Here is a 27,494-nt window from a genome sequence, read left to right on the forward strand (position 1 = left end):
TCCCTGGATGGGAAGTACTGGGGCCTCCAATGCTTTCTCTCTGGGACCTTTATTAAACTTGCTTCCCCTACCATTTACTTCTTCTCCTCCTGCTTTTGTTACAAAACTGGATACAGTGTCTAGAACTGTTTAGTAGATGATCCAATTATTTATACTTTTATTCTGTTCCAATTTCCATTTATTTTTGGTTTTAGCTATATTCTCACTGTCTTGTGAGAATGGTAGGGTTAATTTTGGTAGTTCTGAGGCTTCCCTTGTCCTGTAAGTCCAGTAAAGTGCAGTGACAATTGCTCCCTAGGGCCAAAACAGAGCTCCAGCCTGATAAACTAGATTCAGTCATATGATATGGCTAATCCATTACAACTCTGTAAAGTAAATGTGGAAGCTAATCTCAGTTGTCACTTTTGTAGAAAATGATTAAACAAAATTTACAAGCCAGATTTGCTTTGGTGCAATTGCAGAAGCATCACAGACTTAGATAGCAGTGAGTTGTCTGTTCTCCTGTGCAGCTACTGCAACTTTCTGTGGTTTGCAGAGCAAACAGGCCTGACTTCCTCATTTAAGACATAAGACTTCAAATCTTGTTTGGTGGGACTTTGAATTGAAATGTTAACCATTTTGGAAAAAATGAACCAACTGCTGACCAAAATTACTTTTCTTGTTTTTCTCTACAGGAAGTCACCAAAGCTGTGCAGCCCCTTCTGCTGGGGAGAATAATAGCTTCCTATGACCCAGACAACTCTGACGAAAGATCCATAGCCTACTACCTGGGCATTGGCTTGTGCCTCCTCTTTGTTGTGAGGACACTGCTTATCCACCCTGCTATATTCGGTCTTCATCACATTGGAATGCAAATGAGGATAGCTATGTTTAGCTTGATTTATAAGAAGGTAATTGTTTCATGTACACCCAAAGCCAAGCCTCTGTCTGTATTCTATGTAACTTTTAGACTAGTTGGTTGAAAGATTGATAGTTTTGTTAAGGTACACAAAGTACACGGAAGGATAATGTGGCTAACAGTTTCTGACAGCTCTCAGTTTCCCAGTCCAAAGAATTAAATACCTGTCTACAGCTGGTTGGACTGAAATCAGCCTCTGTGAGTTCAGACATGCTGCATATGTGGTGAGATGCTTTTATTGTTTTACCACTGTGCTCCTGTTAAAAATGCGTACTGCAGAGGAAGAACAACATGCTGGTGGCCAAAGAATATCTTCAAAAGAGAATTAAAGGTGAAAACTTAAACAAAAAATGTGTCATTGAAGGGATTAAATTTGACTGATACTGTGTAACATCATTATAGCATGAAAAGTCAACAGATAATGACCCATCACATGCTCAAAAATACAAAGATTTAAAGTTTCTTTTTTTAAGAAATGCCCAAAGAAGATAATTTAAACAAACATGTTAGTTATTCTAGTGTAAAGCTCACTGTGAAAGCATCTTTCAAAAATATTTTTCAAGAGAGGCAACAGTAGGAGATTTTTAAGGATGCACAGCAGCACACAGCATGTGTGCTTAATTAAAACTTGCATTAGCATATACATCTATATCTATAAAATATTCAACAGAAAAGAAGGACTAGGTCAATACATCAATATTTTTAAAGCAATTTAATGGTTATATTGAATTCAAGTGACATAAATAACAAGTTTAATGAGACTTTCTTTACAGCACAAACAAATAAGTGGATTATTACTTACACTGCTGCATAATTGCTTATTATTTTTATCTTTATTTATTGTGTTTTATGGAAATAACTTATGATGACAATTTTCTATGGTTTGGTTTTCTTTTACAGATCCTAAAACTGTCAAGCAGAGTTCTAGATAAAATAAGTACTGGACAATTGGTCAGTCTTCTCTCCAACAACCTGAACAAGTTTGATGAGGTGCGTCATAGGTTATTTAATTCACTTGATGATCCATCAAATACCAATGTCAAGCTGTTCATGACAGATATTGAGGAAGAAAGGAGCAGAAATGGAGAACTGCCCTGAGTGCTCATTGTAGACAAAATACTCATTCATTACCTTAAGGAAATATGTTAGCACATAGCCATAGAAATGCTCATTCTCATACTTTATCTCCTATGCTGATTAGAAGAGGAAACCAAAAAAGCAGTTGCCTTATAAAAACATGTTTGTTCTTCAGTCCAGTGAGACTAACTGTTGTTAAACAGCTTCATAGAACTTGCTGGTTCAACCCTTACATCCTACTTCCTGATGACTGTATCTTTTTACTAAGGTGATTCAGTCCATTTCTGTCATTGAACAAGCAATGAGGTTTAACCTCCTGCTCCTATTATTACCCAGTCCACTAAAAAGGGATTGTTCATGTAAGACTGTTAGGAAGTCAGACATCTGCCTTAGAGAGACTCCTGTAAAACTTCTTTTTGTTAGAGACTACAGCAAATCCCTGCTAATGCCTTTAGAAACTTGAAACTCCATGAACTTCTGTTCTTCAAGTGTGCTTAATTGGCCCTTTGGTAGGATATGATTTGCCTCCCTTGAAAGACACAAGATCAGAGAGACTGTAGACACATGGCTGGAGCTGCAGGGTGCATTTATGAAGCACTGCATGACTGTACAGAGTAGAGTCAGCTGGTGCTGCACAAGTTAGGACAAGTGCTCTGTCATTGCAGCAGTGCAGCTGCAGTAACACACACCCTGTGCCCCTGATCACAGGGTTCACTCCAAAATCTCCTGAATGGGAACTGCATTGAACTAGTTGTGTTCATACAACACTCATCTCTTCACCAAAGTAATACTTGCCTTCTATATCAGATTAAAACACTCAGAAGATTCTTACAAGTATTTTTTTCATCTCCCAGTGGTTGAAAAAGCCAGCATTGATGCCAAATTCCATTTACTTTTACAAAGCTGTGACTTTTCCTCATGCATATACATAACAAATAGGCAGCTGCAGATGGAACTTTGCCTTAGAAAAATCAAAGCTTAGGCATGAAATGTATATGTATTGCTGCACTGTCGTCATAATTAACACCCAGAATGCTATGTACTCAGGATCACCAATCTTCCTTTATAAACTTGTTTTTCTACTGGAAATATTTGTACCACTCTTCAATGTATTTTTCAAAGTGTCACTTTATTGACTACTTCCTTTTCATGCAGTTTTCAGAGCGCACCTCTAATTTTCATCATTTTTATTCTATTGTGGCCTTCCATAGGGTCTTGCCCTGGCTCATTTTGTATGGATTGCACCATTACAAGTGGCACTGCTGATGGGATTGCTCTGGGATATGTTAGAAGCTTCTGCATTTTCTGGACTTGCTTTTCTAATAGTCATGGTCTTATTCCAAGCCTGGCTGGGACAAATGATGATGAAATACAGGTGACAAGAATGTTTTAAAATATTTCAATATATTTTCCTGAAACACATTGGTTTTAAGAAGTTTCTACCACTTGATTAAAGGACTCTGGTTAGGACATTACGTAGGATGAGTGTTTTCTGTGTAGGGAAAGTTACAGACAAAATTTCTGTAGAAGCAAGTGTCTAAACTTAAAAATATTGAAAATCTAGCATGGAGCAAATAGTGTTAGATTTAGCATTAAATCTAGAATTTTTAGAATTAAAACTTCTTGTTTGTTACTTGATCCATTCTTTTTAGAGTTTGTATTTTCTCCTTTTGAAACAATTATTGGATTTCTAATAATTTCTTCTATATTTCCATAATAATTCTGTTAAAATAAACATTTTAAGCAGAGGCATATATAGAAGCTCTTTTCATATGATATAATGGGATAAAAGCTGCCTATACAGGATGAAAAAGATGAAGATTGACCTACTGTCTTTTTACTTTGTAGGAATAAGAGAGCAGGAAAGATCAATGAGAGACTTGTCATCACCTCAGAAATAATTGAAAATATACAGTCAGTTAAAGCCTACTGTTGGGAAGATGCAATGGAAAAAATGATTGAAAACATCCGTGAGTAAGTGTACTCATTTCTTACACAAATTTTTTATGTGCTCAGAAAAAAAAATTAGGTGTCTATGAACATCATCTGTGGTCATGTTAGTTAAGAAGTAAAGCAACAACTATTAATCCTCAATAAACTAACCATGCATTCCCACACTGCAGCTTGGGGTTTTTCCCAATTTTTTTTTTAAGTTTACTATGGAGGTGAGATTTAAAAAAAATTTTTTTTTGTTTACTTCCTCATTTGTATTAACGATGTTTCAGTGGTTATTTTGCGCAGGTAAAACAATTGTGGGATCTGTGTTTGTTTCTGGCCAGCCCTGTCCTCATCTTAAAATAAAAAGCCCTTTTGTGCCGGTTACTTAAGGCTTAACAGACGTCCCTATTCTGTGGTGGAGGAAACAATGCAAATCCTGTGCAGCCATTTTCTGAGAAATGCAATAAACCTGGCTATAAAATTTACATACAATCTGTGGAAGGAGTAAATTAGATCCATGTACTTATCCTGCACATTTACATTAACATTTATTGTCTGTAGATGGCCTTGTAGAAAGCTTATCTTCTCAATTAATATAAGGATTGAACTGTAACTACCAGACCTGAAGGGGAAAGGAGGTAAAAGTTAGCTGAGACCTGTGAGAAGGAAGTCTTTGTTATGGGCAAGGAGTTCAGGGGAGAGGGAGGAGAAGTGACACATTTATTGATGGGTGACGCTGCATGAAAACTCTCCCATGTGTCCTCTGTGTTTGTTTAGTCTTTTACAGAGAAATAAAATTCTGTGCCAGGTGTGTGATTGGGAAAATAAAAGAAATATAAGTGTCATATTATCATGTAAATAACAGACATAAAATTATATTGTCCCACAAACACCTTCTTGTTCAGCTGCTTTCTGAAAGACAATCCAGGGAAAGTGAAGTGTTCTTTACCATTAAAATTTGTAATTATTTACTATAAACAATCAGAGAAACTCAGTCTGAATCCAGGTCATGAGTGCTAGCTCAAGGATAGAACTAGTTTATTATTCCCCTGATGTCACTTAGTCACATGTATTGCTTTTAGGAAATTTGAGAGCACATCATGCTAGCAAATCCTCTAGAAATTAATTAAATAAATTGTAGTTCACAAACTGGACACAGAAACCTGGAAATTGGACTGTTATTTTATTAGCTATATTTTCTATAATGATTTACAGTAAATTTTGTAATGCTGGAGTTACTGTATGAAACATGGATTTTTAAAAGACAAGAATGCAAGCAATATTTCAAGATCAGAGTACTTCTTCTATGAAGGGAGGCTGAGATAATTGGGATTATTCAGCCTGGAGAAGAGAAGGCACTGGGTAAACCTTATTATGGTGTTTCAGTATCTGAAGGGAGTCTACAAGCAATTAGTAGAGGGATGTTTTGCAAGGGTACATAGTGATAGGACAAAGGGGAATGGCTTTGAACTGAGGTAGGGTGGATTTAGATTAGATATTAGGAAGCAATTCTTCCCTATGTGGGTGTTGAGGCACTGGCAGAGGTTGCCAAGTAAAGCTGTGGATGCCCCATCCCTGGCAGTGTTCAAGGTCACGCTGGATGTGGCTTGGAGCAGCCCGTTCTGATGGAAAGTGTCCCTGGTTATGGCTGGAGGGTTGGAACTGGATGATCTTTAAGGTCCCTTCCAACCCAAACCATCATATAATTCTATGATTCTTCCATAAGTTTTTTTAAGTCATCCAGCAGGTCACTCAGTGAAGACATCACCAGAGCAAGTCAACCCAGGAATATCAGAGTTTCAATTGAATTTGGCTTGTGGAAGCAGCTCTGCAGGCCCTCCCAGTCTTTTGGCTTGCTAAGCTGCTAGCAAACAAGACCTTGTGTTTGAAGCCATGTCTGTGTTTTAGCCAGTGTGTTACAACTCAGTCATCACAAAACGATTTTGGCATGCTGGCATTTTCTGATACAAGCCAGTTTAATCTGCTTCAAAGACACCAAATGCAGACTGTCTGCTCTGGGCCCTCTTAAGTCTGCACTGAAAATAATTGTTCATAACAGGTGCCTGAATAAACATACCTGCACTCTTATGGGCTATGCAATCTATTCAGAGAAGAAAAAAACCACCCCACCAAACTGTTCCTGTGAACCATAGCATAGCCCAGGAGGAGGTGAAGGTTGGAAGTGTCTGTAGTTTGCCAGCAGAGACACATCATTACACTAAGCAAAAGATCTCAAGCTTATGTATTAGTACTGGTTCCTGCAGCACCACTTGAAAACCAGGCCTACACTGGTCTACACTCTGTATATGCACAAGGCTCGTAGGGTAGCTTACATCTCTTTTCAAAGACCCCATGTTGCATCAGCAAGACCTGTCCCAAGTAAGTATGTTGTCTACAGAGCTTTCAAGTCTGTATTACAGACAGGACCACCTCTGGGAAACTTTTGCTTGTGGCTGCATCAGTCTGTCATTCATGCTTGGGATACTGAAAAAGCTGCTAGTGCTTTCATTCTCCCTCTTTGAGTAGGGCTGTGTTCTTCAGAACTGAGGGTTTTTTTTGATAGCTTCTAGCCAGACATTTATGTGTGAATGGATGAACACCAAGTCCCACAATCTTTTTTATCCTTATTTTGTGCTGCCACTGGCAGTTTCATGCAAGCTCTGGAGGGACTTACAAGGCCCTTTCTCCCAGGCAGTAACTCTATCATGGTGATGACTTGCACATCTGGCTACTTTATTCATGCTCCTCTTGTGAAATACAGACTTAACAAGAAATACAGACACTGGGTCAATATGAGAAGACACATAAAGGTTGTGGTGCTCAGCCTTGCAACACCAGATATTGCCATCAGCAATGTGACTGCAAACTTCTGCACTGTACTCCAGTGGTCAGCACTCACCCAGTGAATGGGCATCTTGGGGCTTGTACCTTTTCTAGCCCCAGTTAATTGCTCTTGCAGGAGAGCAACTGCTCTGTCACAGCAGCAGAGGTTCTTCTGTCCAGGTAAAACTGAGCTGCAGGGCATCTGGGGGATGTGAACTGAACAGGATCAAAATGAGAGCAGTCAACAGAAATCTGCAGCACTGTGAGTTAGAGCTATCAACTCAGAAAATCACTTATATCCCCTGGATTATTTATCTTCTTATTTAATAGCTTGCTATAAGATGTATGGACCTTGTGGAAACAGCTAGAAGTAATCACTGATTGCATTCCTGACTGCACAGGAGTCAGTAAGCCTCTCTGTAGAGTGAGCTGACATGGAGAAAAGAGTGTGGAGAGCAGACTCCCTGCCTTCCACCTCTTCAAACTGAGGTTAAGTGGCATCCTAATTCACAGCCATTAGTAGCTTGCCATGCAAAAGAAGATGACCTTATAATCAGATTGTCTATTGTAAGGTTTTTCTAAGATAACATTTAGCAAATCTTGCATTTCAAAGTATCTTTTTTCTATAGGAGTTATGCATCTAAATGAGTATGGGATGATTCTTCTGGGAATACATCACATACCACAGTGTTAGATGCTTGAGGTTTGTTGTGCCAGGAATTGTAGAGGCTTGTGGTTTATTCAGTATGTAAATCATGACAGATTATTGTTACTTTGTCTGACATCTCTGAACATTGATGTCAAAATTTGACTCTAATGATATTTTAGGCCCAGAAATAGTTTGGAGTCTTACTTTTTAGTTGCAATTCTAGAAAAGAAGAAGGATGAGTAAACCTCTGAGTTAATTGTTATGCCAACACTTCCATCCAAAATATTTGTAAGTTGTAAACTGTGAAATCCTACACTAATTATTTGTACTTTTTATTTTTTTTTTTTAACAGAACTGAACTGAAGCTTACTCGAAAAGCTGCTTATGTGAGATATTTCAACAGCTCAGCCTTCTTCTTCTCAGGCTTTTTTGTGGTGTTCTTGGCTGTGCTTCCGTATGCTGTGATTAAAGGAATTACTCTCCGAAAAATATTCACCACCATTTCCTTCTGCATTGTTCTTCGAATGACAGTGACCAGGCAGTTTCCCGGCTCTGTGCAGACCTGGTATGACTCTATTGGAGCAATAAACAAAATACAGGTACAGTGCATAGACTAAAATCTTCCCAAGTACGTAAGCTAATTCTTCATATCGTGTTATCTTGTCAGGTGATCAGCAAAAGCACACAGCCTCCATGCAGACTTTTTGAATATATGTTGCTTTGATTAAACACCGTGAAGTGTCATTATAAATCTTGATATTGTTCCCCAGGCAGCATAACCACACAGATCTCATGCTACCAGCTTGCTGCTTTTTTTTTTCTTTAAATCATGACATTTAGTTAGTTATTCTCATTGCAGAGCAAGAAACTTCATAAAATCATGACTCGTGGTGCTTAAGAGGTGTTTTTCCTTCAGAAAAGGAAGTTCAAAATTAGTACATGTTTTATATAGCATGGCTTCCAGGAGCTGCAGTCACAGATCTTCTTTTTCTGGACATTTGTGACAACAGCAGCAGGAAACTGTGCATTTTATGCAAATGTGCATCTCATTCATTATGAGTAGCAAGCATAATTAAGGTACCAGTCAAATAATTATTATCCACCTTACCTACTGAGATCAATTGCTCATGCACCAGCATGAGAGGCTTATCTGCAGAGTAAAATCAGGGTGGATTCTGATTAATCCTATATTTTTTACCTGCTGTTCTGAAATTACTCCCTAGAAGAGAATTCTTACACTATTTGGGGTGAAATCTTAGACATTTTTCATTGCATATTTATAGATGTGGGGTTTTTTGTAGAACATAGATTTTGTCATTTTTAGTGGGATAAAAATAACTAATACAGAACATAAAGTTCTTAATCAGATTTCTGAACCTCAGTCTAGAATAAGAAGTAGGTGTGGGATTTTTATGATTTCAACTGGGCAGAAAATTCAAGAAATCTAGCTACAAACCTTTCCATTTGACATTCAGAAGGCTGCTTTGTTAGATTCCATCATAGGCTTTCCTTGTGCTCTCAAATTCCTTAAGCATCAGTGGAAGTATCCTGTCTCTCCTGTTTCCTGGAAGAGAAGGTCCAGTGCCCTGGACACAGTCACAGGACTGGCAAGCTCAGTTGTCAAATCATTGCCCTCACTTCACTGAATGCTTGCTTGTCTTTGGAGATATTAGCAAATGGGTGCTCCAGAACCCATAAATAATCATCTCTTTGTGGCAGGTTCAGTATAGTCCCCATAGACAGACAGGACAGAGGCCCAAAACACCAAAGTCCTTTACTAGTCTTACTAGTCTTGAGAAACATAAACAAGAATAATAAGCCACTCACACACCTCTCTGATTTAATTTCCACATCAGTTTAGAGAGTTGACCAGGCCAGGTGTATCCCCTGGGTTATTGTATTTTCACATGTTTTTTAGACCATGACATTTCAGAATCATTTCAGAATCTGACTATCACTGCTACAGGAGCTCCACTGGATGACCCCTTTGTTATGAAAGCACAGCTTTTTTTTTTTTCATAAATCATGTGTGTCATACCTTCCAGTTTTTCAGTTCCTGCCCTTTCAATCAGCTGCCTAATTGTTATGCCAACAGAGCCCCCCTTCTTGTTCTACTTGGGAAATTTGCAGGTGTACTGCTGGGAACTGATTTCTCCATGAGGTTTAAGTTTTCCATTGTATTACCCATGTAGATCTATTTGCTTAGAAATAATTTTTAAAAAAGTAGAATTTGGAGGAGACAATATCTACAGACTATATAACCTTAATAAAATAATGGAATAGAGAGGCTGCCTTTCCTACATTATCACAGCCTTACTTTTATTTCCTAATGCTATCCCAGAAGGCAACATGAGCACTGGGTTGCTAACGTGTCATTTGAAATTACACTGCATCAGTGCTGCACTTGCCAGGATCATTATCTGCCTTTTATTTTTGTTGGTGAAAAGATCATTCCAACTCTTTTAAACTCTTGCAGTTTTGGCAAAGGGAGATACCAGCATGTAGCTGCTTTGTTTCACTGTTTACCCGAGTGCAACCTTCTACATCTTACTCCAAACCCAAAGCTTCATTTTCAAAGGGTTAAACTCAGAGGGATGATCTTGCCAGATACAAGTCCTGAAAGTGAAACAAGTGCCAAGTTTTGATATTGTTTCTAAATCAGAACCAAGTACCTTTATGGCTATGTTTTCACTAGCAATGAAAGAATTGGTAGTTTCAAAAACATTTCCTTCTGCATCCAAAAATGTTGTATAATTTATATTTATGCCTCTTGCTGAAAGCACTGTGATGCAAAAGTGTCACCAGAAATATTAGTGCTCTGTGTAGGCAAATATAGACTGCTTTGTGCAATATGACCTTGTCCCTTACTGTTTCATCTGCTTTCATGGTGTTTCTAGGATTTCTTGCTGAAAAAAGAATATAAAGCTCTGGAGTATAATCTAACAACCACTGGGGTTGAGCTGGACAAAGTAACAGCTTTTTGGGATGAGGTTGGTACTTTTACCCAAACTATATTAAAACACAGAGTGTATATATATATATATATATTTTTTTTTTTTTTAATATTTGCTATGACACTCTCTAAAAAGAGCAGCCTACACTCTTTCTTTTTAACTAGCTTCAGCTTTCAGCAGGTAAGGAATACTTAGCAAGTAAGTAATGCATGATATCAAATTGTACACATTGAGAAACTTGGGAAGAAACCTTTTAATAAGTGTTAAGGCCTGTAATAAGTAGTTATTACTGACTTCGGCCAGCCTAAAAACAGGATCAGGCTATGTCATGTATAAACATTAGAAAACAGTTCTATAATAAGCAAATTTTGTTTGTGTGCACAAATTTTGGCATAAATCCAATATATACATTAAAAATATATATTCAATAATATAATCAGTATTTTATTGATAGGAAAAGTAACATGAGAAAAGTAAGTTCATATGTTTCCTAAATACGTAGTATGATATACATGATGTGTATCTGTACATGTATACTCTGTATATGCATGCTTTATTTATTTTTTATGTACATCAAATATATATCATTGCAGGGAATTGGAGAGCTATTTGTAAAAGCAAACCAGGAAAACAACAATAGCAAAGCTCCTAGCACTGACAGAAATCTCTTCTTCAATAATTTTCCCCTTCATGCCTCTCCTGTTCTTCAGGACATAAATTTCAAGATTGAGAAGGGGCAGCTATTGGCTGTTTCTGGATCTACTGGAGCAGGCAAGGTATTTCTGTTTCTGCTGGTTCAATTAGAGTCCTAATAACTGTAAGGACTAATACTGTGTTGTTACCTGTATTGTTACCTCTATTTTTACTGCATTCTTGCTATCCTGTGCTTGCTACAGAAATGATGGCTGCAGGAAAAATTATGGATAATCTGCAAGTTTCACTGAAATAGTTGCTTGAAGTTTTATACTGCGGCCACTCTGAGATAGAGTTTGCAGGATATTTTTTTGTAATAGAAGGTTACAGAATTATAAGGAAATAGCAATTTAATGAAAAAATGTTTTCCCCATTGGAAGTAAAAGGAAATTTTACAGGAGTAATGCAAACTGAAACCTAAAGTTAAGGCTCATGGTGAGAATCTCCTGGCCTTTAAAAAAATGAAAAATATAGAATAGATATACTGATGGCTTAGTGTGCTAGAAAGGATTTTTTTCCCTGCCTTTTTAATATTTTAAGGAAAAAACTGAACACAAGATGGTTTGTAACCCGACAGTGCTGACAGGAATACAGCCAGGTGTGTGTGCCCTGGACTTGCGGTGTCCCTGATGACTCAGCTCCGGTCCCTAGAGTGCCTCACTTGGGCTTCCTGAGACCCACGTGAAAGCCTGGGGAGATGCGGCTGAAACTGCTGGTGTCCTGTGAAAAATTGTGGTTTAGATTATTCATCATTTTACTACCCCAAAATGTTATCAATGCATTTAGTTTGCAGATGACACATCCAATTAACATCATTAATATAAAATGAGTTGAACTGTGATACTCTTGTTCTCTTTGAACAGCTAGTAATTAGATGAGTCTTGATGAGACTTTCATCTCCACTGCGTTTTTTGAGGAAATGTGAAAGTTAAAACAAATGTTCATTATGCTTCTCCTGTTTAATAAATTATAGGTGAAAATTTCTTTTACTTGCATGGGGTAAAATCTTTGGTCTGTTGGAGTCAATGACAAAGGACCCATCAATTTCAGTATGATCAAGGCTTCTTATTTTTCATTAATGATCCCCACAAGAGAGAGCAAGGGACCCAGAGCATGAGATTGTCCACAAGATGATGTGTTAAGGTGCATTTTAGTGTGATACTTTTGAATTAGCAGAATAGTTTATTGTTATTGCTAACGCTGGCAATTGTAATGTAGAAATGTGAACTAGAAAATGTTGAAGGACGTATCTATATCTCCTTTCATCTGCTACATAGGAAATTGAGGAAAATTCCGATTACACTGAACAGTCTATGTGAGTACATGCTTACAAAAAATTTGCACTTTCCAAAGCAATAAAAACAAAAGCCTTATAATATTAAATCAAAAAGTTAATATTATAAAAGTCAAAAAATAAGGTTCACCTCCCACCCATCACCCCCCAAAGAATGCTGCCCTTCCTTTACACATTCTTAATGTGAGTATTCCTTCATGGTGCTTGAGGCTGTAACTCAATTGTCAGGCCCATGAAACAGACTGCACAATTTTATCTATATTAACTATTTAATCTGTAACAGATATGAAGCCTGACATCAGCTGTTTAATATTGCTTCAGTATTAGATAGAGTTTGTTTCAGTTTTGTTTTGTTTTTTTGTTTGTGTTATATGGCACAAGATGCAGTGGTTTAACATCCAGTGTACAAAACATACCAAACAGCTGTCCTTTGCAAGGCTGGGAACTTCTTACTCAGCATTTTGGAAAAGTCACATTCTGGTACGAGGGAAGGAATCTCATGAGACTCCCCCACTATATTGTATAACTTACAAAAGGATCTCTGGGCTTGACAGCATGAATCTGTGACTCAGACAGATTTTTTAGATCTTTGGCTGTTACGTCCCAACTTTGCTGACTGTTTATCAGTGGTAAGAACACCACTGCAATGGCTCTGTAACAAATTTTTCCGTGTATTTCTCAATTCTATTCTTTGATCTAGTAGCCAATGATGTGTGACAAGGTTACTACAAGCTACTGATTAACTTTGGAATTATAACATGTCAGTACTGAAATTGCAATAAATCCTTTTATGAAGGGAAATAGTAAATATACTTAGGTCATGCATTCACGTAAATGAGTTAACAGTTACAGAGGAAAATTCAGACCATACTGAGCAATTGTATATACTTACATAGAGGAATTGCATTTTTCAAGGCAATACAGATAAAATACTTTTAAGCGCTAGCAAAATTATAAACATTAATTATGTTGTACAAAGAGCAAACAAAATAGTCACTGATAGTGTGAAAATCAAATAGAATTCTCTATAAATACCAGTACCTTATATCTGTATATGTTTCACAGATAGATTTTTACCTTGTGAGGTTATTGATAGCTTCATTAAAATGACATACTTTTGCAGCAGCATGCCTTTTTTTACAAGATATCTTACACAATTTTTATAATTTTAAAAATTAAGTTTATCTTATATTAGAGGTCTTTCAGAATCAGACATATCAAGGAAATCTCCACTAACTGCAGTTTGCCCTAAATGTCACTTACAGGGACACTCTTGATGAGACAAATGCCATTTAAGTGACTTAGCAGAGTGACTCTCACTATGTGCAACATTTCTTTTTGTTGTACAGATCTCTGATGTATTAATCAAGTGTTCATGTTTTTTCAGACTTCTCTTCTGATGTTGATAATGGGAGAATTGGAGCCTTCACAGGGTAAGATTAAGCACAGTGGAAGGATATCCTTTTCACCTCAAGTCTCATGGATCATGCCTGGAACAATAAAGGAGAACATAATTTTTGGTGTATCCTATGATGAATACCGGTACAGGAGTGTCATCAAAGCCTGCCAGCTAGAGGAGGTTAGTCATCTAGGGCTTTTAAGACCTAACCCAAGTGAAAAACCTCAAAGAAAAGGTATGGCAATGGGGCTTAAAGCAAGTGAGAAATTTCTGATATTTAAGGAACTCAGTTTGACCTCCCAATTTTGTGGAATTGCAAGTCACCTTGTTGCCAGCTGCCTGGGAGATACACTGACAGTTCTGGCAGTTTACACAACAGAAGCTGGGTAAGCTGGCTCAGATATTTTATTGTGTCTGCCTTCTCAGCCTTCCTTGCTAGTTAAAAACCTGAGTAAACATACTGATGCTGAAGGAATTATGTACAAAAATGTCATTCCTAAATTTTCTTGTCATATTTCTTCCACATAAAGAAGTTTTCCTTACAGTTTTGGAAATGAATCTGTTTTACTCCTTTCTTTTGCATTTCAAAAATGGCTGCAAGGATAACTGGAATGTTGTGGTAGAAATCTGAATTATTTAGTAGAAAATCTTGACTAAATTTGGGGTTTTTTTTATGTATACACTAAAAGTTTTTAGACTGGAAATAATTGCAGGGTTGATCCCTATGTGACATATAGCCCACAATGAGTAGAGTCACATTAAAATGTTCTTATACGTGTTTGATGTTGACAGAGAGTAGTATAGCAAAATATATTTTACACATGGCAAGATACAAAAGGAGCCAGCATTTGAGATCTTTGCAAAATCTGCTATGGCTTAAGATTTTGTCTGTAATATGTAAATAAAAACAGTAAATATTTAACTGTGCTGAACAGGATTTTTCTTTTGGCCACATAGTGAAATATATTTTTCCTTAGCACCAGTTAAGCAAGGAACTGTAGACAGTCTGTTTAAAAATAAGGTTACTACTGCATTTTAGCTCATTAAAGCAATAAAGTAATATTTCCCTGTGTGTTTCTGGCCATTTCAGGTTATGTTTGGATTTTTGATTTGGTTTGTTGGCAATCTCTTGGGAAGCTCCTGAAGACAGGAGAATTAATAACTTCTGTGTCAAGCTTTCTGCAGAGCTGTCCTTAACCTCAGTTGTGAAAGTTATAGTTAATGCCAAAGCTCCAAGAAACAGCTGGCTTCAGCAGTTCAGACCTGCCCTTGCTCCAGGAGGCTTCCCAAGGCAGGCCCTTCCTGGAGCAGCAGGTGGCTGCTGGTGTCTCAGTGCTGGTGGCACTCTTGGTGTCCCCGTGCTCGGGGCATGGCTCAGTGTCTCAGCAGGCTGCAGCTCCTTTTCTCTCCAGGCAGGCTCAATCAAGCCAGCTTTGATCTGTGCTGGTGCAGCTCTGTGCAGAGTGACATGCTCCACCTCCTAGCAGGGCTTATTATTTGAGATCAGGTCTGATACTTATGCATTTTTTTTCCTCCTGGACTAAATAAATTGGGCTGCGCTGAAGAGAAGGCAGAACAGTCTGGAAGGAAGCCAAATGCATTGCCTTATTGCTATTATTATGCTTTCTTGTCTTGTTAACTTTCATGCATTAGTTACCAAACAAGACTCAGTATGGCAGATTGAAGCATGGGTTTCAAATATTAATTCCCTGTTTATTCCCAAGTGTGACCTTTTAGGAATTTATTATATTAGTGCTTTGCATTGGAGTTCGTGTGCGGGTGTTTGTTCTCATTCTTCAGAAAGGAAAAACCAGGGGAGTTTTGCCTAACTGAATTCACTCTGCCCCTTTCTCTGAAACCTTCCTAGATAGTTATATATTCCACCTGAAAACAGGCCTGCTGAGTCCAGTTCTTATGTGAAGTCCTCAAGAAACCAAGGATTAGTGATAAAAGAGGGTTTATTTCCTTACTGTGCATATGCTGCAAATCAGTTAATATACAGCTCTTTACAATGGCTAAGTCACATTTATTTCCAAGCTCTATCCTCACCAAAATGCTTTTGGAATACAAAGACATCTTCTTTGACCCAGTGGGCAAATAGGTGTGTTAGTAGGGTAGAAAGTAATATACCTGTGAGGTGCCCTTTTAACTTTGCCATTTCCACCATCAACCTATAGAGAAAGCAAGCTGAAGATCTAGTCCAGCTCATAAATTTGATGTCTTTTCCCCTCCTTCTTTATTAGTGCCAATGAAATACTGCAGGTCACTCTTGTGGGACACATCAAAATCCATTTATGTGGGTTTGAGGCTCCCAGGCACACAGGGAAGCCTGTTCTTGCCACACACAGTCTGTTCTTGTCTGCTGCAGGACAGGATGCTGAAGCCAGGTGATGTCACACAAGGGGTCTCCACTTTGTTTTAGGTCTATAGAGATATGGAAATGGTATTAGAGAAGTGTAACTTATATAATTTGGGGTGCATGAGAATTTTCACAAAATTCAGGGCTACATTCTTCTGCCTGACTTTTTTGATTTGGTATGTAGTTAATTTACTAAGGAGGTATCACTTAGAGACTCTTTAGAGTTGCTAAGTACACAAAGTAAATTTATCTCTAAGCAACTATGAAAGATGGAAAGTGCAAGTAAATATTTCCCAGAGATTTTTAGGTGTCCAAGAATAGAATTTTCCCTGTATGGGAAATCAGATCTTTATTCGGAAGTTAGAATGTGTCATATGTTAGATTCTGTAAAGTTGTAGAGAATGGCAAACGTGGTTTATGCTAGCCAATATCTAAACAGCAGGTTTGCTTTGGTAGGTTTGTCTGGAAGGGAAGAATGTTTTATGTTGCTCTAAAAGATGTTCTCACAACTTTGCATTTTGTTCTATTTGTGTATGGAACCATCAAAAGGAAGGTTAAAAAGATGATTTATTCTCCAGGCAATTTTGATTAATCACAAAATATATTACTAAAAAGCAGGGAAACTACGAGCAACAAAAGGATTTTCTATTTCTTTTCTAAGCTTACATAAGTTTATAGGAATTTAGAGCACTGAAATGGGGCATTTTTTTGTCCAAGTAGTTCAGGTAGCCACATTTGTACTTCTTTAACTCTCTTAAGAGATTTCTCCCTTCAGCTTCTTCATCTTTTTGTCTTGATGCAATTCACCTATCCCCCAGCTGTGCCATTATACCTGTTCATGATGTACTGTGAAACAGAAGATAGATGAAGATTAAGAAGAAAATTGTTGTGCTGTATTGGAGATGTGCACACCTCAGATATTGCTATGCCAAGTTTGACAAAGTGTGTTTGTGCAGGGCACAATGCACTAGGATGTCAGTCTGTGCCTGAGATCACAAGCTTAATTACAAGTGTGTACATGTCTCTCAAGCACCTTTTTTCTGGTGCACAGCGTGGCTGTTGTCCCACCCAGTGCCCCTGACACGGCTGTGTGACTGATGGGCAGGCAATTCTCCTACAGTGGGTACAGTTTTGTGAGTCCACGTGTGGGAAGGATGGGTTTTAGTGTGGCCCCACTGGATGACACATGTGACAGCAGGGCAGTGTCACAGGTTTCATTTGTGGTCCCTGGTCCTCACTGCTCTTCTCTGTGGTGCTCTCTGGCACATGGGGAGAGCAAGGGCAAGGGACACCACAGTGCAAACCAGCCTGAGTGCATGAGATCTGAGCTGCTGAAATGATCCATAGTGGAATACAGTCACATGCTGAAGGCTCAGAGAGGGAAGTTCATCAGATCTAAGCACCACTGCTCCTCATCATTTCAGGATGTCACTGTACAGTACATAATACTGAAGAATCATGAGAAGGGTTCTCAATTGCATCTCTGTGAATCAGTGAAATTATGCCTAGGATGCTTTTTAAACTTTTTTTAATGTGTATGGCAGTGTAGCCTGTTTTATATGTAAAATGTAGCCTGTAAAATTATTAAGAACTTGATTACAATTACATTTCCTGATTAGATTTTTCCTTTAAGAGTAATCAAGGCACCAGAAGAGTTAAAATCATGTTTACAATGTTCTCATTACTGCAGTTTCTAAATGGGAAGAGGTTAAGAGGAAAGCAGTAAAAGGTGAAAGAACAAAAATGAATGCTTTGGAGTTGAGATAAAGGGACTGTAATTAAGAGTTTCATTAGTGTTCTTGATAGCCAAAAGAAACAGCCTTACTAGCAAAAATTTCTTTTTGAACACCTGGCATACACTGAATGTGACTGTAATGAGATGTAAGTTGTGTGTAGACATTGCCCAGATTTTTGTGTGATGCTGAACTCAAGGGAATGCCAATGCATTTAAATTACACAACACACTCTGCAAAACACCTCAGTAAAAAGTTTTCAAGATGCATAGGAAAATGGCTACCTGTTCCTTCTCTACTACCTTCTTGCTCTCTTTTCCTTTTTCTTGAGAAACAGTGATTATTTTAGCAAGCAAGAAAGCAGGGTGCATGCCTAATTTAATAGGCTCTCTGAAATTAAGGTCCCAGTAAGCAAATAAGAAGGTGAAGGTTTTAACCTCCCAGGTTAAACCATTCCAGCATGGATCAGTAGTCCTTACAATTTGTTCTTTATTTAGGAGCTTTTTTGAAATGAATTGTTTTAATAAGAGTACTTTTGAGTTTGCAGGTGTTACCTCATATCTATTACCTCTGAAGTCTTATATTGGAATGCTATAATAGAGTAGGCAAGATGTAATTAGTATGGATTCTGAGCACATTTTCTAAAGGCAGTCCCCACAGCCAGGTTTAAAGGAACTCAAAAAGTAAGATGAAATGAATTGGTGCTGCCTCAGCAGCACTTTTGACAAAGTGGTTAACCCTTTTTTTCAAGTACCTTTCATCACATTCATAATAAAAGTTGTAGCAAGAGAGACTGAACTTTTGCTAAACACATGAAGGTAAGGATCAAGTATACTGTAAAAGTATACTTGAGAGATGTGAACTTCCAGAGAGATGGAAATTCTTCCACTGAGAGATGTGAACTTCCAGAGTTTTTATGTCTGTGGAAACTTGTCACTAAATTTGAAGTAATTATAAAAATGTTACTTCCCTAAGGAAGATTGTATTAACTGGAGGTTGTATTAATGTAATGGTAGGGATAATATGAATATAAATTGAAATTTGTAGGATTTAATTTGTAGTTGGTATGTGGGTTTGCAAAATACCTTTTATTCATGTTACAAAATATAGGAAAAGAATGTGATATTTAGATTGAAAAACCAGCATTATTAGTCCAGTATATGCAGGGTATGGGATTTTTGTTTGATTTTATCACAGTAAGTGGTAAATTAAGTAATAACTTGAAAAGTTAAGAAGGTAAAACCTCTGGATAGTTGAAACAGGAATTTTCATGTTTAAATGCTTTAACATTGAACAAACTCATCCTAAGAGAAGGCATTCCTCCAGTCAAGACTACAGAAGCAAGCCTATTACAGTTATTAGTGTTTAAAAATTAACAAGCATCCTATCACATTTGAGTGGGTCCAGTAGTTCATGAGTTTTGAAGTCATACTTCCACAACTTTCAATTTTACCTTCTTGTTATGTAAGATAGATATTTTTCCACCTTGTTAATTCATGTGATCCTTCAATAGTTACTTAAGAGTCCATAAACACATAATGGCAAGCTACCTTTGAGAGATTACCACTCTCTAAGTAAACACATGCTCTGATTTGAGAGACACCAGCTGCTCATGAATGTAATGTTTAACATGGCATGCAAATAGAGGAAGTGTTTCCATGTGAAATTAAATTATATAATAGTGTGAAAGAAGTTTGTGGTCAGATTCTGTAGGGTTTTGAGCTAGGTTTACTGGGAGTGCAGGAGATTAATTTTCATCTAATAACTAGATTGTGGAGAGATTAACTATAGAAAGAGACACTCAATAGGCCAAGCCCAGGTTTGTGTTCCCATGAATTCAACATCTCCTTGCAAAGGATGGAATCCACCCTGGAGGGAGAAGTTCACTGCAGTGCTAAGAATGCTCCAAAACAGAAACACATCCTTGCATCCCATGTACTGCTCCAGCTCTTTTTATCTGTGCTGATTTTGGATTGGTTTTTGTTTGGTTGGTTAGGTCATGTTTTGGTTTTTTGGGTGTTTTTGGTTTTGGTCACATGACTCAATCAGTAGGTGTTGAGAAGTTCTGTTAGCGAGTGAAATACTTTGTGCCCTGATTTCAAGCCTTGTTTTCACAAGGGAAGTGGGCAGATTACAAATTGTGTGGAAGAGAGGAACAATAAAGGGTTCAGCTGTGGAACAGAGTGCTTTGTGGTATGTAATTCTCTACAAGAGGATATTAAATGGCAGCTTGGTTATCTTATCAGGTACATGTCTATGGTGTAAATTGTGTGAGAACAAGTGACTTAACTTGTCTTCACAGCTGGGGAGAGCCACTGGCAGGTCAAGGTGAAGTTTATCCCATCCTAATACAAACAGCTAAAGAGTATAAATGCCTTTTTCAGGCAGAAAGTCCACATAATATATCACAGATTCAGAGAATATCCTGAACTGGAAGGGACCCACAATGACCATCAAGCCAACTCCTAAGGCCATCAGGGCGCTGATCCCACAACCTGGGTGTTATCAGCAACATGTCCAACCTCCCACTACCAGCCCTGCACCCTAGACACGAGGCCCCCAAAACTGGCAGCCTTTGCTTTTTCCATCCCTCACTGGTGTGATCTACTGGCCTACACAGACTCCTCCAACTGATATTCTTATCTGGCCCAAAATCATGGGCGCATCAGCTGTGAAGCTGCAGACAGTGAGTTTTCTGGGTGAACTGGAAGTCAAGAGGCTAGCACAGTTTCTTTAAAGCAGGGGAACACCTTGATTAGAGACAAACTCCCAAATGCACTGACTTAATGAAGTTTATCAGTGATCAGATAAATATGTATAACAGAACCCTCCCTGCAATGTTCTCTTTTGATATCATTTAGTTGAAAACACTAGTAACATAGGTCTCCCCATCCCTTTCCTTGTTTTAGGTACAGGGCTCTGGACTGATCACCTTGGATGTTGCCCTGTCTTGTGTGTCTTTTCTGGAATCATGTTTAATTCTCTTACCCTGTATTTAACCTACCCACATGCAGTGCACCGACTACTTCACATTTCAAAAATCTGTTCCACAGAAATATTTTGCCATGGAGAAAGCAAGTTTTGCCAGCATTTCTCTGAGTTTTGGGTGAGCCTGACATTCTGTTTGAGGTCACAAACTGCTGCAAAATCAAAGCTTATGCTTTTGGATCACAAATCGTTCATAAATGGTTCAGCTAAAGTGTAATAAAAGCTTTGGCTTACAAAATCATGGGGAGAGAAAAGAGAGTTACCTTAATAAAATTAAATATTTTTAAAATCTTATTTGAAATACTTCAATAAATCTGGTTTTCTGGCTTATTCCCAGGAAAATGAGGATTCAAGTATGTTCAGGCTATTTATCTAAAAGCCAAGATACAAAAAATTATTGAAAATTCTTCATATTTTATAAATTCCTAGAAGTGTTCTGTAGTAGGTATGAGTCTGAAACACAAGTCTTGATTTCAAAACTTTAAAAGTTCAAAAGATGATGATGATGAAAAAAGAAGAACTTCAGTAGCAATAAGAAGAGGGAGATTTTCTGGGAACTGTGAAAAAAAAGCATAGGAAATGTTAATGTTAATAAAGAAAAGGAAGGGGATAAAGATTACTGTAGAGGTGACTATAATAAAAACAGAGGGTAAATAGAGAACTGAAATAGAACCAAGATGAGATGCAGAGACTCAAGACTGCTACTCTGTTCCATCAGTTTCATGATTGTTTTGTCTTTTATGAGAGAAGGCAGAAGTGAGATGGTCAAACTCCACACAATTAAGGACAAATTTAAGGAAGAAAAAGAAGTCACATAAGTAAAATACTTAGGTTCTATCATTAGAACTGCTTGAATAGTTTGAGTAACTTTGGACATATTAAGCAACTCTTGGTTCTTAGAGACTGTTTTCTGTCATGCTTTATTATCTTCATTGTTGCTAATGATTTATCAAATGATTCTGATAACAATTAACCTCTACAGAAAAGACTTGGAGTGTGAAGTCCATTCAGAGGTTTCCTTTTTTAATAACAAGATCATATTTCCTGTTCACCCTGAACCTATCCTGGCTGTATTCTTCCTTACTAAGCCCAAAGATATTATGAGGGCCATCCCTTTGCTGCTGAGGTAGATGAAGATGGCAGTTTCACGGCAAAAAAAGCAAATAGCTATTAAAAAGGATGCCTTCTCCTTGGGTGTGCAACTTTTTAGCTCCTGATATTAGGAAGCATCCATTAAAGTAATCAATGTCTGTGGGAACTGTAGGGTTTTTCATATATGAACTGTTACCAACCTGTTTCTCAATTTAAGCATTTAGAAATAGCTATGTTAAGGAAAATCCAGTGGCTGGCTCATATTTCATTAATATGCTGAGTCTTGTGCCGTTCAGCATTATTACATTAGGTTTGTCCCTGGCTTGATTTCACTTCCTGCACAAAATGACAGCAAGGATGTGTTGGGCCCAGCCCTATGTACTTTTTTACAATAGGTCATGAGTGTTCCAACAAATAGCATTGTGTGTCTATTGGACTTCATTGCTTTGTTTACGCCTTTGAAAGAAATTACTAAACATTTTTTAATTAGGATAATTACAGCCTGAAAAGTTCTTTGTCTGCTCCATGCCATATATTATTTTGAGGTGAAGGGCAGAGGAGAGCAGAAGGGGAACTCATTAAAAGTCTGATTAAAATTCCATGTTGACACACCTGCAAAGAAATATATCTGATGAAATCCTACAACCTTTAAAGCAATGGGAACCCTGGAATGAATTTCAGTAGAGCTGGAATTTTACCCTGTTTGCAGGAGAAGACATGCTGGGCCCAGTTCTACACCTGGGTTTTTTGGGAAGGAGTAGAATTGGGAAACAGCAAGGGCACCAGCACCATTATTGGCTGCAGTACTGGTAGAAATGGGAAACAGCTTAAATCAACTTGGAGATCTGGATATTTAATCATGCAAACCCCTCTGTTAAGGCCAAATTTACAGATGGTCAACATGACTCCTGCATACAGAATGAGACCACAAGTGATCTGACTGGGTTGTCTAAAAGAAATGCCAAAAAACTTTTTATGCCAGAATTTCACATGTTCTCTCAAAATACTTCAAGACTTATAGGAAAGTGATTTTGTCACAGTTAGAAAATTTTTCTCTAAAACTGTTGCTGGCACTGTTTTTCACATTCGTCCTCTTTCTGCAAATACTTGAGCTGATATTTTAATACCAGGGATTTGCTTTTATGACTCTATTTATGAGAAGGAAAGAACTAGTTAATGTGAGAATAATTTAAAAATCACCTGCAATAGATTTTCCATACATAAGAGCATCTTGATTTTAAGGTCAGAATCCTCTTAGTCAGGAAGTAAATGCTATTATCAAATTAAAGAGTTGTAAGAATCTCCCATTTCCTGACACAGCAGGCAGTCAAGTTCGAGCTCGTGAGTGGCTGGACCCTTCATCTGTCACTGTTCCAAGTCTGAACAGCATTGTTCACTCTGTTCCTGAGGTCAGGGAAATTTGCAGGGGAGGAAGAAGGAAACATTTTTTGGAAGGATTTTAATTAATGAATTTATTTATTTATTTATTTATTTATTTATTTATTTATTTTGCAAAACCTCAAAGGCCTGGAACGGCAATAGGTTGCCCAACAGAGAGTGATAAACCATCAAAATCACAGCAGGTGCCATCAAAATTGGATTATATGTGTCTTTGTATGAAAAATGAGCTTACAGAGAGCAGGTCAACTTAGAATCCCAGACAGTATTGCCCTGATAGTGCTTCATGTGCCCTCCAGTGTGGAAGCTGTAGGGTTTCTGTGGGTGCAGAGACATGCAGACATCTGAGTTCCTGCCTGCCCCTTGGCTGCCTGTAGGATGAGACCCCAAACCAGGATACCCCTTCCAGATCACAGCCTAAAGATCCCTCTCAGAAGCTCAGGTTCTGAGAGATCATGCATCTTTTTTTCCCTAAGAAGCTGCACTGAAAGGAAAATGAAAGGTGCATGAGAAGAGTGGAGCTGATTTTGTCTGGCACTGGATGCCTCAGTCAGCTTCCTTGGCTGCAGGGGATCCCTGCCTCGGGAGCAGGAAGGTGTGCACAGGCAGGATGGTGCTGCTGGGCAGGGAGCACAGGCACTTGGAGCTCATGGCACAGTCAGGGATCCCCACTCACTGCATGGCAAACTGCCCTGAGATTGTATCCCCTGGGTGCCACGAGGCACAGAAGCTCATCCTGCCTGTGTTTTGGGGAACAGTCTGCTGAAAGCACACCCACCACAGTGGTAGTGCTGTCAATGTATTGGCTCACAGATGTAGGTCAGGTAAGGTTTGAAGGCAGAATTAATATTTTTTGTTAGAGCAACTCTAAAAGTAGAAAAACTAGAAAACCTTCAGGCACATGAGCCATTCTCCTTGTCTCCACTTCCATGAATTTCTGTGGTTTACATGGATCATCAATTTCAGTGCTAAATACTGCTCTCAAGAAAATTTCTGCCTGCCAGTGGGACATGAGTCTCCTTTTCTCCTTTCTGTGTCTCATATGAGAGTGAAATGGTATTTTCTGCTTTTATCCCTGGCTAAAGATTCATTTTTAACTTAGTAATGAGTTCTAAATAACTTACAGCTCAAGCAGTGGAACTTGGTTCCCAAACCTTTTGCAAACCATGAGCATTCCTGGCTAGGAATGCTTGTCAAGCCTTTTTTAATGAACCTGCCTAAAGTATATATTTCTCTGGGCTTTGAAGAGCTCAGAAACAGAGTTTGCTTTTTGCTTTCCCTAACTTCAGCAGCAAGTGCATTTATCATTACTTGAGAGAACCCTTGAGCAGTTAGTGTCTTGGACTGACATTGTGTGAAGGTACATTCCTTGCTTTTATGGAGATTAACTATTCAGACAAATATTGGTTCTTGAGATCTTGCAGCTTGTGACTGCTTTCTGGAATAAAATGATATGTTTTCTCTTATCATCATTTCTGATTACATAAACAAATGACATAAAAAAACTTCTGTGGGATTTTTGTTTTTTTTACAACTGCTGTCCAACCTGTCTGTAGACAATTGTACACTATGTTTCCATCAAATCTGCAGCTTGAGTTTCTTGGATATTGAAAATACTGATTCTTAAAAAAAATTGTTAACAGGATATTTCCAAGTTCCCAGAAAAAGATTATACTGTGCTCGGTGAAGGTGGAATCATTCTGAGTGGAGGTCAACGAGCACGGATCTCGCTGGCAAGGTGAGTATTTTGCTCTTCAAGCAGTGTACTGTTTCACAGATATGGAATGTATTATGACTAAGCATTTAAATACACGTGGACTATGTCCTGCTAAATAAATATCTTCCGGATATACCAAGAATGTGACTTTACTATCAGAAATCTGAGTTCTGCTATGCAATTTTGTTTATGATACACCTGCATATTAATTTACTGAATTTTAAAAGTTTGATGTCAAACAAATGCTATGGCTTAGCTTAAGATTAATCTTTCCCTCCCTGATGCAAGATTTGGAAATTCTGACCTCTAAGTGTAGCTTTTTATGTACTGCGGAAACCCAAAGAAAGATAAAAATAAATATTCCAGACCTTTCCCTGCTATGACATTTCTTCAAAGTGTTTTATATGTTGATCAATGGCATACTGCCTGTCTGCAGGTAAATGGAGGGAAAAAAGAAAGCAGCCATGTTCCAAAACATTTTGTGCCAATACTCTGGGCTTCTCTCTGTCATAAGAAAAAGAAAAAAGTAGAAAGCAGTGACTAGTTAGTATGTATGAATAACTGCCTTGTCTGTTTGACCTTCCAATGTTAGTAAGTAATTCTGAAGGTCTACGGAACAATAACGTAGGTGTTTGTCTTATAAATTAGCTATGTGTTTCAGCAGAATCACTTAGCTATTGTGAGAAATCCAGTAATGACAGCTCAGATGTGTAAATGGCCCCATTTATTTCTGTGCCAAGTGCAAATTGTGTTGATTCCCATGCCCAGAAACACTGCGAAGAAGTAAAATCACATTATAGCGATCAGTACTGGCATCCCATGAAAGATGTGCACATCTGAGCGAGGCTAAAAGATGAGATCATTAAAATGGAGAATCTTTCAGAGTGGGTGAGACTGAAGAGGCATATGGGTGGTTCTGGTTTATGCAGTAAGGGGAACGACAAGGGGAAGATCAGGCAAAGCTTTCAAAGCATGTAATCTCACTAAGATTTTAATTTAAAATTTAACATATACTCGGACTGTTTCCTAGATGTTATGGATAATCATGTCTGTCACTTTTTGGATGGTCACAGCTTGTTTCCTGGAGGCTCACAGAACTTAGGTATTTATTGTCAGCTGTGGAACAGTAATTTTTAAAACAATTACATGTGACTATCATAGATTTTGTTTGGGCTCCAGTCCAAGTTCAGTGTGCTACAAGGTGTGTGTGTATTGCAGACAAAGCTCTGAGAAGTTAGGGGTGTAAATTTAGGTTTACAGCCCTGGGTTGTACCTAGGTAATAAACTGGTGATAAACTGGACATTATGTTCTTGGACTGGCTGCATAAACCTATCTGGTGTAGTCTGTGCAAGGCCAAGTGAAATTAGAATCTGAGACAGAAGTGACATCAACCAGCCATCGTGAGAAGGTGGAGATTGCATGAGCCTGTCTTTCTTATAGAGCACTGCCAATGCCTGCACCTGCAAACGGGGGAAAGAAAGGACCAAGGGGAAAACACAGTGCATGTCCTGGGCTAGAGTCTGCTTGCTGGCCTGGTACCCTAAAGCCAGCAGCTTTGTAGCTACTAAGTGCAACACAAAAATTATATCAATAAAACCCTGCAAAGCACAAACAGCAGTGTGAATTTTTGTTGCTGTGCAGCCACTACATCATAAAAATGTAAAATATGAAGTCCATCGTGTTGGAGGATTTTTCAATAAAGTTGCTGGTTTTATTAATATAATGAGCTAATACTGAGGGCTTTTTCTCTTGGTGGTTAAATATTTTCACACTGAATAACATGCTTTAAAAAATACATAAATGCAGCTGGCTGGATTTCTTTATTAATTATACTCTGATTGATATCACATAATGATTTTCATTCTCACAGAGGAAGGCAGGGGGTCTTTTTGAACTTCTATTCAAATTTTTTTTAAAGAACCCTCTTAACCAGAGCTTTAGGTCTCAGTGAGCCAAGTCCAGGTACATACAGCTTAAGGTCCTATTTGATGTCTTCAACCCAAAAATTGTACAGTCCCTTTGCAAATGATGTTTGCAAGACCATACCTAATTAATACACTTTTATTTGCTCACTTTGTTCTAAGTACCTTTGAAATTAAGTGCTGAGACATAAGTATTTTCACATGTTTATTCACACATATGCAATATTCCCTCAGGCACCAGTAGATGTTACAGTAGACCTTAAATTCCCATTGAAATGGTCAATGTGCACCAATGAGGACTGTCAGATTCAGGCCATAAACAGATTTCTTTTTACACAGAGTAACCTGTGTAAAAGACAGCTTTGTTTCATTGCACCAAAACTAATGCATAACTGAGTTAGTTTGCAATGTGGTCTGCAGCAAGAAAAGACTTAATTAAAAAATGTCTTATAAATATATTTAATGTTAAACTTCAGTTCTATATGGATGCTGTAGAAAGTCTATCAAGTAAAAGATTTGAGGAATTCTTCTTAAGTTATATTTAATTCATAAGAGATAT

General features: G+C 38.0%; 1 protein-coding gene across 1 annotated transcript in view; it reads left to right on the forward strand.

The window, feature by feature from the left end:
- Nucleotides 1-27,494, forward strand: part of CFTR (CF transmembrane conductance regulator) — an 86,505-nt gene that overhangs the window by 19,036 nt on the left and 39,975 nt on the right. The window contains exons 4-12 of the mRNA XM_058805750.1: nt 675-890; nt 1,799-1,888; nt 3,187-3,350; nt 3,824-3,949; nt 7,738-7,984; nt 10,283-10,375; nt 10,933-11,115; nt 13,714-13,905; nt 24,939-25,033. Of these exons, the coding sequence (XP_058661733.1) occupies nt 675-890; nt 1,799-1,888; nt 3,187-3,350; nt 3,824-3,949; nt 7,738-7,984; nt 10,283-10,375; nt 10,933-11,115; nt 13,714-13,905; nt 24,939-25,033 (1,406 nt within the window). The remainder of the gene's footprint in view (nt 1-674; nt 891-1,798; nt 1,889-3,186; nt 3,351-3,823; nt 3,950-7,737; nt 7,985-10,282; nt 10,376-10,932; nt 11,116-13,713; nt 13,906-24,938; nt 25,034-27,494) is intronic.

The sequence above is a fragment of the Ammospiza caudacuta genome, chromosome 5, assembly GCF_027887145.1.
Source record: "Ammospiza caudacuta isolate bAmmCau1 chromosome 5, bAmmCau1.pri, whole genome shotgun sequence".
NCBI classification, from domain to species: Eukaryota; Metazoa; Chordata; class Aves; order Passeriformes; family Passerellidae; genus Ammospiza; species Ammospiza caudacuta.